We start from the raw sequence: 15914 nt of genomic DNA, 5'->3' as shown, positions 1-15914 counted from the left end.
CAAGAGAGGATTGTGTTTTAGGTGCTCTCTCATAAAACTCATAAGCTAAGGACTCTAACTAAATTTTCAAGAGATAGAACCCACAGAGAGACCCAGGGAGGCAGTTCTCCTACTCAAGGTAATCTGGAAAAGAGCAGAAAGCCTCTGCTCCCCGGGGTTGGAGGGGCAGCCCATGGCAAAAGAACTTCAGCCTTCCAGAGGCAGCCCCAGGGCGCTGGGAGCCACAGCAGAGGGGGAGTCTCCTGAGCTACACCCTGGGGAGCACCATTCACAGATTGGGGGAACAGTGGGAGGGGAACTCTGGCAGAGTGAACACGTGGAGCCCAGCCCTCAGGGCACACAGCGAGCAGCGTGGCCAAGGGAGTCCAGATACAGGAAACAGAAGCAGGCGGAGCCCCAAGGGCAGGAGCCCATTGAACCTAGGGAGGGGAGTGAAGAGAGACTGCCCAGCTCTGTCCTCTGCCCCTGGAACAGGACTCTGGGGCTCTGACCACATTCAGATCCTGATCACAGTCTAGGCCCCCCCATAGAACAACAGGGCCCCCCCACCTCGGCCCCGTGGCAGAGGGGTGCCCTTATGGACATTCACAGACCAGGAGGGAGGACAGAGCCTCTCACACTGAGATCCTTGTGAGAGTGTCCCAAAAGCTCAGGAAGCACCCCCAAAACAGGCTAAGGCTGGGGAAATGAACAAGCAGAGAAACAAGAGGAACACCATTGAGAAATATTTTGCCTGTGAGTCCAAGAAGGATCAAAATATTCAGTCTGAAGATGAGGAAGCACAAGCTCCTGCATCTAAAGACTCCAAGAAATATAGAAGTTAGATTCAGACTATGACAGAGCTCAAAAAAAGATTTTGAAAATCAAGTGAGGGAGATAGAAGAAAAATTGGGGAAAGAAACGAGAGAGAAGCAAGAAAAACATGAAAATGAAATTGGCAGCTTAGTCAAGGAAATCCAAAAAAATGCTGAAGAAAATAGCATGCTAAAAACCAGCTTAGGTCAAATGGATAAAACAGTTCAAAAAGTTATTGAGGAGAAGAATGCTTTAAAAAGCAAAATTGGCCAGATGGAAAAAGAGATAAGAAAACTCTCTGAGGAGAACAAATCCTTCAGACAAAGAATACAACTCAGGGAGATTGATGAATTTATGAGAAATCAGGACTCAATACTTCAAAACCAAAAGAATGAAAAATTAGAAGAAAATGTGAAACATCTCATTGAAAAAAACAACTGATTTGAAAAACAGATTTAGGAAAGATAATTTAAAAATTATTGGAATACCTGAAAGTCATGATCAGGAAAAGAGCCTTGACATCATTTTCAAAGAATTACCACAGGAAAATTGCCCTGATATCCTAGAAGCAGAGGGCAAAATAGAAATGGAGAGAATCCACCAATCCCCCCGAGAAGGAGATCCCAAACAACCAACCCCCAGAAATATTATAGCCAAGTTCCAGAACTCCCAAGTCAAAGAGAAAATATTACAAGAAGCCAGAAGGACACAATTCAAATATCATGGAACTGCAGTCAGGATCACACAGGACTTAGCAGTAACTACATTAAAAGCCCATAGGGCTTGGAATATAATATACCAGAAGGCAAAAGAGCTTAGAGTGCAACCGAGAATTAACTACCCAGAAAAACTGAATGTCCTCTTCCAGGGAAAAAGATGGACTTTCAATGAACCAGGGGAATTTCAAATGTTCCTGTTGGAATGGCCAGAGCTGAACAGAAGGTTTGATCTTCAGATACAGGACTCAGGTGAAGCATGGAGATTGGAGGAGAGGGGGGAAATATGAGGGACTTAATGATGATGAACTGCATGTATTCCTGTACAGAAAAATGACACTGATAATACTCATATGAACCTTCTCAGTTAATAGAGCAGGTAGAAGGAGCTTTTATAGATGAAGCACAGGAGCAAGCTGAATTTGAAGATAAAATATGGTGTAAAAATGGAGTCAATAGAAAAAAGGGAAATGTAATGGGAGAAAGAAGAAAGGAGAGGGGGAATAGGCCAAGATATTTCATATAATAAGATTTTTCTTTATTACAATGAGCTATTGCAATGATATGGAAGGGGGGAAGGCAAGGGGGAATGAGGGAATCTTTGCTCTCATCAGAGGTGGCTAGGAGAGGATACAGCATATATACTCAATGGGGTATAGACATCTGGAGTAAGAAGGGGGGGTAGGGGGAAGGGGTGGGGATGTTAATGAAGGAGGAGAGGATGGACCATAGGGGGAGAGTGGTCAGATATAATGCATTTTCTTTTTTACATCTTGCAAGGGGTTGGGATTGGATGGCCTGTCCAGGACCATAGGGCTGGGTGGGGTGGTATGGGGGCTGGGCCTAAGGGGTGGTATGGGGGCTCAGGGCCTCTTGGCCCCAGGACCAGGGATCTGTCTGCTGTGCCACTCAGCTACCCTACAGCAGAGTCAGTGAAAGGAGAGAGAAAATATAGTACACGATAGTGGAGAAATACAAAAGGAGAGAGTTGCAATCAGCAATGGCAATGGTGGAAAAATATGGGAGTAACTTTTGTGATGGACTTATCATAAAGAATGTGATCTACCCATGACAGAGTTGGTGGTGTTGGAACAAAGACTCAAGCACATTTTATTATTATTATTATTATTATTATTATTATTATTATTATTAGGGGAGGGTGCAGGGCAAATGGGGCTGGGTGGCCTGCCTGGAGCCGCATAGCAGGGTGATCGTTGGGTGTCTGAGGCCGGATTTGGACCCGGGTGCTCCTGGCTCAAGGGCCAGTGCTCTGTCCACCATCCAGGTGGCCCTACTATTATTACTATTTTATTTTAGGTCTTTTTTTCCTTTTTTTGGTTTATGCAGGGAAGTGGGGTTGGGGTGGCTTGCATGTCACACAGCTGGGTGATTGTTGGGTGTACCGGGCTGGATATGGGCTCAGGTGCTCCTGGCTCCAGGGCTGGTGCTCCATCTACTGCGCCACCTGGCCATACCTGCAATTATTACTATTATTTTCATTTTCATTTTTTTCTTGCCCCTTTACTTTATTGCTCAAGTGAGTCTATATTTTTTGGGGGGGAGGATGTATTTTGTTTATTCTTAAACAAGAATATTTTATTAATGTATAAAAAATTGTATAAAATGATAATAAATAAATATTAAATTAAAAAAAGAAGATACTCTTGGTAGATCACAGCCTTTCCTTTCAGCTGTGTAGACTTTAAAATGACCAGACCTGGACAAGTTCACTCTCTCTTTCCAGTAGCATCAGGAGTTATGGTCCTCCAGTGTTGGGACCACTCAGCAAGCAGAGCAGAGAAGGGCCATTTCCTCTTTCCTGAGGAACCCTGACCTGGAGAAATGGGCTTGGACAGGGTTTGGTCTGTCTTTGTCCTTGTGACTTCTAGGAACAACAAACAGAGCCCCTAACCTGGGACCATGGTGACCATGGAGTTCAAGGTTCCAGGTCATACATTGTTAGCACTCTCACAAGGAAGTCCTAAGAAGCCAGGGTCCTGGGACACAAGACAAGGGAAAACTTTGGACTTGGAACATAGTGAGATTCAGGAATGGAGGTAAGCTGGGAAGTTAATTCCTCTCCTTTCCTCAGAGCAAGAGGATACAAGGGGGATGATGCCCCTCAGGTATAGGGGTGCTTGTGTATTTCTTCTTTTTGTACCTTTGTATAAGCGACTCTCACTGTTAAATAGAAAAATGAGGCTGCCTGAACCCCTCGGGTTGGGGGGAAATAAGCCTGGGCATGTGAGCCAATGCCAGAGGCTAAACTAGGTCAGGTACTGGAGAACAGAGTGAGGTCAAAGGGTATAATTATACACACTTGGTTCTCAGGCAACCAGGCCCAAGCTCGTCCCATTCATCTATTTTATTATCTAATCCATAACTTTCCTTCTTCTCCACAATAAGAATATCAGGGTTTTTTTTTTAAATCAAAAGCTTTGCTAAAACTCCAGATAAACTATATGTCCACAGCATCGCTACTAAATACTTAAAAAAAAGTGGCATGAATATGGTGAACCCTGTTCCTAATGTGGCCATATGCTGGGATTCTTGTGTAATCATGATTTCCCTTTCTAGATATATATTGACTATTTCTTTAATGTGTTCTAAAATTTTCCTAAGAAAAAACTAGCTAACATTTATACCATACTTGCTATTTGCTGAGAAATGTATTAAATACTTAACAAGTATGATCTCATTTGATCCTCACAACCACCTTCAGTGCTAGTGTTCTCCTCATTTTACAGATGAGGAAACTGAGGCAACAGAGTTAAGTGACTTGCCTAGGGTCACCCAGATAGTAAGTGTCTGAGGCTGGATTTGAACTCAGACCACGACACTTCAAGGTGGGAATATTATCCAATGTGCCACCCAGCTGCCCATTGGCTCAGAGTATGCTCTCCTTGTCCTTTTGTAAAGATTGGAACATCGCTACCTCTTACTCCATTTTTGGATGCCTTCACTCCTGGCTTGTGATCTTTCAAATATCCTAGAGCGGGCTCACCAATAACTGCACGGTTGTTTGGCAGCTGCGAAGGCAGATCATCCAATCCAGGGGACTTGGATTCTTTTTGGGTTTTGCTGTATCCTTGACCCTCTCCCCCAATTATCTTGGGCCCCAGCTCCATTTGTCATGTCTGTGCTGGCATTTCTGGGGCACGCCTCAGCAGAGAAAATAGGAGCAAAATTCCACCTGAACCACTCTGCCCTCTCTCTGGTTCACATCGGTTGTCATTGTCCTGTCCACTTCAAGGAGACGGCCTCTCCCTTCTTTTTTCTCCTCCTTTTCCTCAAATCTAGGTTTTTAAAATAAAAACCCCACCTATTTTGGTCCCCAGCTTCTCTTTACACTTCAGTTCATTCTCGGGTTTCAATCTCAAGCAGTTTTTATAGGACTGTCCCACTCTGAATTTCATTCTCTGTTCCTGAGTCCATCTTATATCCTTTTTTTAAAAATGTAATTTGGTTGGGGAGTTTCCTGTGCATCCACATTAGTCTCCTCAGAAAATCCCTGGTTCTCCTCTGTGTGGGACTTGTTTGCTTGTGTCCTCAGAATTTCATTCTCCTTCCTTCTGGGCAGATGGTCGTGCAGGCACTGGAAACCAGGGGACCGCTTCATATTTCCTCTGTACCCATCTGGTGTGCCCGCCATACTGTATCCATCCTTCCTCTCCTCTGGTCCCGATTCTCAAAGGCAGAGAGGGTCATTTCATCCCTAGATGCCAGTTATCTCTGCCCCAGATGCCAGATGTTCCTTCCACCTAATGGAGGATGAAGGTCTCACCAAGGAGCAAGTCAAGAAGCTATTTGTGGCTCAGCTCTTGGGCCAGAGAGGGGGTCCCCCCAGATGTTCAGATGCTATCTGTGCCTCTCATATTTCCCAAACTCACCATCTAGTTCCTTTTTCTAAGTTGGTGGGCCTACAATCTCCTCCAGTGACAAAATCACTCTTGCTTCTCCCTCTGTCCACTTTCAACCACATTTTCATCTTGATGCTTCCCCTCCCCTAGTTGCCAGACTTGCTCGTGAGTGGACAATTTGATTGCTTTAGCATGTGGTCTGTCCTCCCAGAGCCAAAGACCAGGAATGGATTTCTTCCAATCAGTTTTGCCTGCTTACCCGGGGGCTTCAGGTCGGTCTTGATTCCTGCCCAAAGGTGTATTGGCTAGGTAGAGATCCTGGGGTCACAGATCTCACAACAAAGCTGAGGAGCCTGCTGGCTAGCCTGGGGGCCCCACAAGCTAGCTACTCCCCCCTGGCCCCGTCCCTATCTGTAAAAGGGTGTATGCTACCTTCCTACCATGTTGTCAGGAAAGTCCTGGGGGATATCCTACTTCATAATGAACAGAAAGGAAGGGATTGGGGCAGAAGTACAAGCCCTCATTCCCTTGGCTCCAGCAAGGGCTGAAAGACATTCCCTAATGTCCCTGATTGACCAGATGGAAGGAGAAGGACAAGACAAGAGATTGGGCCAGCCCCATGGACTTAGAGGACACCCTGAGCTGATCCTGGTCCAGGGCAGCAGCAGGTTTTCCTGAGGGACCAAAGCACAAAGTCAGCCTCCAGGCTCCCATGAAAGACCAGGATGCCCGGAACTAGGCTCAGACTCAGACTGTGGAGGCCACAGAGGTCCAAAGTATGTCAGAAGAATGACTGAACAAAAAAGAGAAAGAACTTTTAGAAAGTCAAGGATGTCTGAGATAGGAATCCAGAAGAAAATAATACCAAAACTCCAACAAGCAAAGCTCAAAATAGAATTCCTTTTAAAAAAAAAAGAATTGAAATAACATTATAAATTAAATGAGTAGGGGATGTCAGATCTATGAAGAAAAGACTCAGCAAGGTGATTTACAGTTTAGCACACTCCAGGATTTGTTGTTGCTGTTGTTCAGTTGTTTCAGTTGTATTCAACTCTTCATGACACCATTTGGGGTTCTCCAGCTCAATATATAAGTGAGGAAACTGAGGCAAACAGGGTCAAGCATCTTGCCAAGAGTCACACAGCTAGGAAGTACCTGAGACCAGATTTGAACTCATGAAGATGTCTTTCTTTTTTGTTTTTATTTTTGGCAAGGCAGTGGCATTAAGTGACTTGCCCAAGGTCTCCAGGTAGGTAATTATTAAGTGTCTGAGGCCGCATTTGAACTCGGGTCCCCCTGACTCTGGAGCCAGTGCTCCATCCACTGCACCACCTAGCTACCCCAAAGATGAGTCTTTCTAAGGTCAGGCCCAGCGCTTTCACCACTGTACCACCTAGCCAGTCAAGGAATAGACTCTCCAAGAATTAGAGCATGTTAATGACTTCATGAGACAATAAGAAATAAAGTCAAAAGATAGAGAATGATAGAAAAAAAAATGTAAGGCATTTCATAGCATGGAAAACAGATCAAGAATCAGCACATGATCTGGGGCAGCTAGGTGACACAGTGGATAGAATCAGAAAGAACTGAATTCAAATCTAGCCTCAAACACTTAATAACTGTGTGACCCTGGGCAAGTCATTTAACCATGTTTGCCTCAATTTCTTCATTTATAAAATGAGTTTGGGAAGGAAATGGCAAACCACTTCAGTGTCTCTGCCAAGAAAATCCCAAATGGAGTCATGAAGAGTAGGACACAACTGAACCACAACAACAAGATGATCTGAAAACCAGGAGGAAAAAACGTCTGGATATAACCTTTCAAAAAAATCACCCCAAGTCTTTCCTGAACCCAAGAGCAGCTCTCTGTGCTCCCCATTATGCTACTCTCAGGATGGCTTAGCTTTTCCCCCAAAGATTTTGGCCTGGCTGTCCTCCTCCCTAAGTCATGATGCTAACTGGCAGTGAGATGTCATACTGTCGAGTATCAGGATGGGGGATGAGACACCATCCAGTCCAGCTTGGCCTTGACTGGCTCTAAGAAATTCTGCTGTCCCTCCAAACCATCTCAGAACTATGAGAAACTTACAAGTCCAGTTAGTTCAGCTTCTTCATGCTCAGGAAGATGATGGAAATACCAGCCTGACAGTACTTGATACAGAAATAGATTCTTCCTCCTAATGAATTCCTGCAGAAAGGCTTCCTGAGGTCTAATTGCCCCCAATCTTTCAAGGAGGCAACGCAGCATCATTTTCGATACAATGAAATGAGAATAATTAGCAGCAATGAAGGGCCTTGAATATTGTGCCCCAGAAAAGAGTCTGGGAATGCAGCTTGGGGCAGAGCATGGAGAGCCAGGAAGAGTTGGGGTCAAGTCCTGTCCTGGCCCCATCCTGGCTAGACCCTGGGCAAATTCAGGCCAGCTCTGAGACTCCAAGGGTGGAGCAGGAGCTGAACGTCACTCTCCCAGCAGCTTTGTAGCCTAGTGTATCACAGATCCAGGTCCTAATCCTAATTCTTTTCTCTGAGTTTCACTGTCCCTGCAAAGGTAGGAAATTATTTTAGCCAGTGTGTAGGCTGATTCACTGTTTTATCAACAGATTATATTTACTACTAACAACAACAATGAGCTTATAGATGGTGCTTAAGGTTTTCAAAGCCATGGGATCCTCACAACAACCGTGAAAAGTAAGTAGGCACTAGATGACCTCCATTTCCAGGGAAGGATGCTGAGGCAGGAAGGGGCAAAGTGACTTGTGCAGGGGCACACACCTGGTAGATGTCTAAGGCAGGATTCATGTCTCCAAATGCTCTCGCCACTGTGCCACCCAGGCGCCCAAGCACAGACTATGCCAACACCTCCTCCCTAATCAGAGACCTTAAGAAAAGGACAGATGACACACTTGTCTGAATCTACCAAGGAACATTTAAAAGGCGGACTGGAAAGAAATCACGTCCACGAGGAAGTGATTAATTTTCAATGAAACCACCAAGATCCTTTACCCAGAACTATTTTTAATGTTCTTGAAAGCTTTTTCTGAGCTATAATTAGCCCCAAGATGTAGACACCGGGGCCTCAAGGAGGAAGTGGGTTTGGCCAAGAGTGAACAACCACAAAACCCAAGAAGCCATTTCCATCCCAAACTCTAACAGAGAAACCAAGGAAATCATCAGAAATGATTCATTATATGTGAAGAAGCAGATAATTGGGAAGCATACGGCGTGATGGTAGAGATGAGGAAGCTTTTCTCTCTCTTCCACTGGCAGACCTTCCTGGGACCCTGGGCTGTGTAACTGTTGGCTCAGTGAACACAATGGTGCTAAGCCCCCACCCTTGACCACAGAGGGCAATTCTCCTCTCCCCCAAGGCCCACACGGTGGTCTCAAGCTTCAGAGTCTTGATTCATTTACCAGAGTTGCTCAAACCCAGGGAAGGGATGACCTCATTTCTTTGTGGCTGCTGAGTCTGTTATAGAGAGGACACTGCTCTGTTCTGGTCCTGAGAAGTGGCAGTACCACCTCCACTGTCCTGGCAGATAGGAGAGATCCTTGAGATGAATCTGCTGGCACTAGCACCAACCACCGGCAGGGCCAGACTCTTCTCTGTTTTAACTTGCTCCAAGTCTCCTGGAGACATCCTGGGCTTTGCTACCCCAGGAGATTTGTATTCTTGTCTAGACTCCCTAAATGGGGCAGGGGGGGGTGGCCCGTGCAAATCATGAAATATTCATTAGTAATAAGAGGTCTTTCTTTGGCAGTAGCACCAACGTTAGGCCTTCTTTGGTGATATTTCAGAGGTCACAGAAATATAGGAAATGGATAAAAGGAGGCCAATAGAAGTTCATTCTAATAGGACCATGCTTTGCTATGGAAGAGGAAAAAAAATCATTCAGGATATTTTGGTTGATTAAATGAAAAAGTGTCCTCAGGAGAGACTGCCATTACCATTGGAGCCCACTACATCTGCTTCAAGAAGGCCAGTCATCTTACCTTTCCAAAGCTCCCCTTGCCAATGGCCCGCAGGATCTGGAAGTGGTCAAAGTTCACTAAAAAAAATAAAAAGAAAAGCATCCAGTCAGATTTAGAGTTCCTCCAAATACCAAGTGCCTTCTTTCTAAAGTATCAGCTATCTACTTTTATTTCCCCATCAACCACTTTATGCCCCAGAGCACTTCTGCTGACAAAGCTGATGTGCTCGGAGATGTTTTATCCAAAAGGGTGAGTCCAGCCAAGGTTCTGACAGTCTGTTTTTATCTCCCCAGCAGACTGACTCAAGACTAATTACAGGACTTCCAGCCAAGTTAGTGGCCTGAATGGAGGCAGCCTCTTCAGCTTCCAAATACCTACTCCAGCAAAAATCTTCAAATAACATTAAGCTAAATAATGATCAAAAAATTCCATAAGAAACCAAAGTGAATTCTTATATCTCCAAAACTGTACAAATACCAACCAGAAGCTCACTGGCAACAGGAAAGGGGGTTACCAACAGTGTCAATGCAAGGTAACCTCCCAGCAGGATCAGAGACTGGCCAGAGTTGACCAGAGACACGAGTAGCCTCAAAGACTCCAAACAAAGACAATGAGAGCAGAGACTTCCCCTGAGGATGCTAGGGTGTTTAGGAATCCAAAGGGCAGGCTGAGAAGCTATCTGAAATGGCATCAATAAGCATGGGTACATCAGAGTTCAGATTAGTACACCCCAGGCCCAGGTGCCTAGTACTCTTTCCAGAAATTCCAGAGAGGATCTGAAAGAACCAAAGGGTTCAGACCCTAAGATCCAGGGAGCTCCAACCCCAGGAGATAAAAGTCCACATAGGAACCCAGATAAGCTAAGGTCAGACCAATAGGATTAAGCTCCCTATCCAAAAGTACAGCAACCTGACCCTGGCCCAAACCTCCAGTTCAGGAACTAAGCCTGGACCAATTAGCAAACTGGAGAAGATGTCAACTAGTACAAAAAACAAATAGTGTAAATATAGAGATGCTCCAAAATCCAAATTAAAAGTAGAGATCAAATTTTTAATGGAAGGATTTTCCATCAGGCTATATGAGAACTCAGAAGAAATGAAAAAAAGAATAATAAATATTAAAAAAGGTATAGAGAAAGAATTGAGAGGGGAAAATTAGCTTCAAAAGTGCTAATAACAGATTTTCTGAGAATGAAACTAAAGCAAAGATAAATCAGTGACTACTGGTAAGTAGCTGGTATTGGGAAAGTGATGTCATGACTTAAAGTGAGGAGGAGGCATCATCAAAGATGTCGTTCTCACCATTGCATGTGAGCTTAGCCGCCTGAACAGTTTAGTGGTTAGAATGGGGCAGGAGGTGATCAATAAGGATCCTGACCAAAAATCAGATCTTTTCCATATTCCCAAGGATCTTTGGCAGTGTAGTATCAATTCCTGATGGTCTCATTTTATAGTGACAAACTTTTTTTAGTTTTTTTTTTTTTTTTTGCAAGGCAGTGGGGTTAAGTGGCTTGCCCAGGGCCAAACAGCTAGGTAATTATTAAGTGTCTGAGGTCAGATTTGAACTCAGGTCCTCCTGACTCCAGGGCCGGTGCTCTATCCACTGTGCCACCTGGCCACCCCTATAGTGACAAACTTTTGACAGAAGGGTAGCTGGATGGTAAAATGGATAGAATATGAAACTTGGAGTCAAGAATATTTAAATTCTAATCCTGTCTCAGTTATTGACCAGCCAAGGGACCAAGCTCAGACAGTGACTAGCAAGTCATTTAATTTCATCCCTAGTTTACCCATCTGCAGAATGGTGATAATAATATAGCCTATCTCGCCGGATTATATAATGATCAAATGGGATGATATATGCATATAAATGAATTTGTAAACTTTAAAGTCACATATAATCCAGCTATTGTTATTATTACTAACAATAATAATAAAACAAAAGGTCTTAGAAATGTTATAGCAAAAATTCTGAACATTTATATCAATGAAAAACTGCTACACACATCCAGAAAGGAGGTCAAGCACTGAGGAACTCAAGACATGGCAGCATTTTATTAAGAAGAGAAGAGCTTGGAAAGATAATACTATAAGAGGCAAAAGATATGAGCTTAGAATCAAAAATAACATTTGAAAAGCTTATAATTTTATTTGTGAACACTTGTGGTTGGTCAGTTATTGTTCAGTGGTGCCTGACTTTTCATGGCCTCATTGGGGTTTTTCTTGGCAAAGATACTGAAGTAATTTGCTATTTCCTTCTCCAATCCACCTTATAGATGAGAAAACTGGCACAAATGGAGTTAAGTGATTTACCTACTGTCATACAGCTAGTAAGTGTCTGGGGACAGATTTGAACTCAAGAAGATGAGTCTTCCTGACTCCAGGTCCAGTATTATATTCATCACACCACCTAGCTGACAAATATAACTCTACAGGGAGGAAATGGATCTCTAGCAGAACAAAGCTTTTGTCAAGCTTTTCTGGGGAAAAGATCATAGCCAAGTTGGAACTTTGAAATGAAATACTTATGGGAAAAAAGGTTATTAAAATTTTTATTTTTTTTAAATGCACATAAGAGAGAACAGAAGGAAATTTAAAAGGAAGCACAAATCAGCAAGACAGTTTTGAAAGTCAGGTATGGAATTTGTTATAAACTTTAAAAAACAGTGCTATAAAATGGCCCATGGTCTCCTATGAAATCCTGTTTTTTGTTCTGCTGAGCATTTGGACATGTGCTTGTGTATATGTGTGTATGTAAGTTCAGAAAAAGAATACAATTTTTTAAAAGATGGCAAGGAGAACCATTTTCAAATTTATAAGCCACACTGCTTCCGGATCTCTTCAGAAAGATAATTCCTTATCAACTCTATCATTCACACTTCAGATTTTCTTATAGGGGCCAATATGCAAAAATGCCCTTGTTCCAAGACATACAGTGATAAAAATTCAAATACATGTTCACTAATTGATAAGCATTAATAAATAATTCAGTCTGAATGTCAAAGGTCTCAGCTTCCCAAATAGCATATGGGAGTCCTTAACCTGGGGTCTGTATACTTTTTTGGTATATTCACATTTACAGGTGAGAGAGAGAGAGAGAGAGAGAGAGAGAGAGAGAGAGAGAGAGAGAGAGATTTTGACATAATTGGTTTGTTTGTAATCCAATGTAGTTTATCTTATGCATTCACAAACATGATTCTGAGGTTTCCAAAGGCTTTACCAGAGATGGTTGAAGGGTCTATTATACAGAAAAAAATTAATAACCCCTGAACAAAGCATGCAATTGAAAAATAACAGTATAACCAAACAGCCCTTGACTACTTTTCAAGACAGATAAAGGAGCCTCCTAACAACTGAGAGTGCCTTAGTTTATTGAGGATACTTACCGCAGTGCTAGATGTTATCAAGTTAGGAGACCCCAAGCCCCAAACCCATAGTACTTGGTTTGACCCACCACTCAAGGCATCTGTTCTAGACCACAATTCACCAAATACTACAACACTGTCTTGGAATTCCAGGAGAAGAAACAGGATGGGGCCAAGAGAAGATCTGAAAAGTTCACATCAATTATGCATGACATGGAATGGAACAAAGTAATGGAACTGTTTACCTGACTGAGAAGCAGGTGGCTCTAATTCCACTTCTGACTCTATCCAGCCCTTAGACAAGCTCTAAGGGCATTTCACTAGGAAATGAAAACTGGAATTCATTATTCAATGAATTTTTCAAAGAGAACCCTATTGAAAGAGTCTTTTGAAATGACAGCTTTTCCAACTGCCACAATTCTGATGATAAAACAACTAACTAGGAAACTATCTTAGGATAGTCTCAATGGGGTTTGTAGGTGCTCACTTCTTCCATGTTACAAAGGCATTTTTAAACTGGGGCATTAAGTTGGACAGGGAAAGGAAAGGGCTTATTTTATTGCTTTCAGAAAGCTGATGTCCATTCTTTTATGAACTTATAAAACTCCCTTTCTCTATATCCCCTTATTCCTTAAATCCAGTGCATCTGGGGTCTCTCACTTAGGGAGGGCCTGTCTAGGGAGTTTTATAAGATGGATAATGAGGCTGTGCCCCAAGCCCATGACTCAGACCCCCTCCCTCCAGACATCTGACTTCTTGAGCCCTGCGCTGCTGGACCTGTGTTCCTTTGGTTTTGATCTTCTCATTCCTTTGGCTGACTGTGTAAATAATGTCAACCTTCTTTTTTTTCCCTCATGGACTTTTCTGGATCTCTGGCTTACCAATCCTTCCCTCCAGTTTTAGCTACCTCTGGCCTGTGCTGGTCACCCACATCCATGATCCATGTTCTGTTTCTGAGGCAATGCCTCCTGAGGAGAAAGTAGTTTTTTCCTTCTCTGGCTTGTGTACAGCCTTGCTCTAGTCAGATTACCTATAGAGGAATCCTTCCTGACTCCTGAGGGGGGTCACAGCAAGCCTGGACACAAATGCCAAGAGGTCTCAGACCCTCACCCTCCATGAGAAAAAGCAAAATGTCAAAGACACCATGCATCAGAACGTGGAGACTTATGAGGTCTATGGGAGAGAATCTTGGAGAGACTCCTCTGTCCAGACTAATGAGCTACAAAATTCAAAATCTCTACAAGATACCTGGAGGACAATGGCTATACTCGAGACTTTTATAGACACAATTTCAAGTACCATTTAAAGAAATAAGGACAAACAAGTGGCTAGATCATTGGTGCTCATGGTTGAGTCTCAGCTTTCAGTCCAGTCTGGAAGCCTTTTCATGAGACTACCGATTTCTGGAGAGAAGGCTTTGAGTGGAGTTGTGAAGGCCAGAGAGTCAGCAGGACAGCTTCTCCCCACCAGCTGGGAGAGGTTCAGGAAAAATGTTCCAGGTTTGACTGGAATCAGTTTACTTTAAAAAAAACTACTATCCTAATTTATAGATTTGGTGCTATACCAATTGAAATTGCCAAAGAGAAAATTAATAAAGGGGGGCAAAACTGATTTGGAAGAACAAACGATCTAGCACCTCAAAGTCCGAGTAAAGAGAGGGACTGAATTTCTAGTCATTTTATACTATAAAGCAGTATTCCTTAATAGTTTTAATTTATTTGGCTAAAATAATAGAAAAGGAATTCAATGTAACAGTTTTGGCAATGAAGAACTATAAGCAATAAAGCTCACTAATGTTTGCTAAATCTAAAAGAGGAACTGACTTGGGGAACAACTCCCTATGGGTCAAGAATTGTTGCAACTTTGGGAGAAAATAGATTGAAGTCATTCTTTTATACCACATAAGCTTAAAAGTAATAAATGAGGAAGAGTTTTTATTGATGAAAAGGGGTTTTGCTAATGATGCAAGAAATAGAGCAGCAATCCTCATTGAGATTTAGCATCCACACAAAGGAGCAGAAGGAAGCTCAGGAGAGCACACAGACCAGACAGCTATTGCAGCTACTATTGTGCTAAATATAATATAGACTCATTTAATTAGTAATTTAATTTAATTTTTAAATTCTTAATTAAGGGGTGGCTAGGTGGCACAATGAATAGAGCACCAGCTCTGGAGTCAGGAGTACCTGAGTTCAAATCCGGCCTCAAACACTTAATAATTACCTAGCTGTGTGGCCTTGGGCAAGTCACTTAACCCCATTGCCTTGCAAAAAACTAAAAAAAATACTAAAATCTTAATTAAGTCGTTTTTAACTTTTTTTATTTTGAGTTCCAAATATTCTCCCTCCCATTCCTCCCCAATCCACCAAAAAGGAAAACAATATGATATCAATTCTACATGTGAAATCATACAAAACATTTCCATATTAGCGATATCTCACACACACACACACACACACACATCAAGAAAAATAAAGTGAGAAAATTCTACTTCTATTCTACTTTGCATTCAGAGTTCATCTCTCTGGAGGTGCAAAGCATTTTTTATCAAGTCCTTTGGAACTCTCTTGAATCACTGATATACATTTATTTTTAAATGAATAAGCAAAACATAATAGAGGTTCATGATTTCATAACTAATCATTTTTTCTCCCCCTTATATATGAAAATGTTGACTTGTGAACTTATAATTTTTAAAAAGAAAATTTACCATGATAGATGAAGGCCACACCATTTTTCAAGGCTAGACTGGAACCAGATTAGGTGCCTTCCCCAACTCTGAGGAAGAGGGTTGCGGAAGGGTAGGGGAAACTCCTCCAAAAAGGGAATTGTGGTGAAGGACAAAGGTTGCACTGGCAAAGAGGAAGGAGGGTCTTTATCACTCTTCCCAGCCCCAACTGTCTTCTGAGCCCAGTTGGGGTGGGCTTGAGCTATATGTAGGAGGGATGCAGAAGTGGCAGGATTAGACTGATCCTGAAACACAACAGAAGCCAGCTGAGATGAGGTGCTCAGAAGTCAGTAAATGAGAAGGTGGGCCCATTGTGAGCATCCTGAGGTCACTGGAGGACCCTAGTCTGCAGCCAAGAAGGTTCTCTGTAGATCCACACTCCAGGGAGAGGACAATCCACTCTATCAATTCAATGAGAATTCCCTTTTGCTAGAATTTCTCTGAGGGCAGAGAGACTTGCTTTTGTCTCTGTGTCCTAGGGT

General features: G+C 42.8%; 1 protein-coding gene across 4 annotated transcripts in view; it reads right to left on the bottom strand.

Moving 5' to 3' along the window:
* Positions 1-15914, bottom strand: part of STK32C (serine/threonine kinase 32C) — a 194627-nt gene that overhangs the window by 71014 nt on the left and 107699 nt on the right. For all 4 annotated transcript variants that reach the window (XM_074232132.1, XM_074232133.1, XM_074232134.1 and 1 more), the window contains exon 2: positions 9362-9417. Coding sequence is in view for 3 of the 4 variants with exons in the window: in XM_074232133.1 (XP_074088234.1) it covers positions 9362-9417 (56 nt within the window). In the remaining variant the exon portion in view is untranslated. The remainder of the gene's footprint in view (positions 1-9361; positions 9418-15914) is intronic.

Source organism: Macrotis lagotis, chromosome 4, assembly GCF_037893015.1.
Source record: "Macrotis lagotis isolate mMagLag1 chromosome 4, bilby.v1.9.chrom.fasta, whole genome shotgun sequence".
NCBI lineage: Eukaryota > Metazoa > Chordata > Mammalia > Peramelemorphia > Peramelidae > Macrotis > Macrotis lagotis.
The sequence above is the reverse complement of the archived record's forward strand: the minus strand, read 5'-3'. Positions and strand labels throughout refer to the sequence as shown.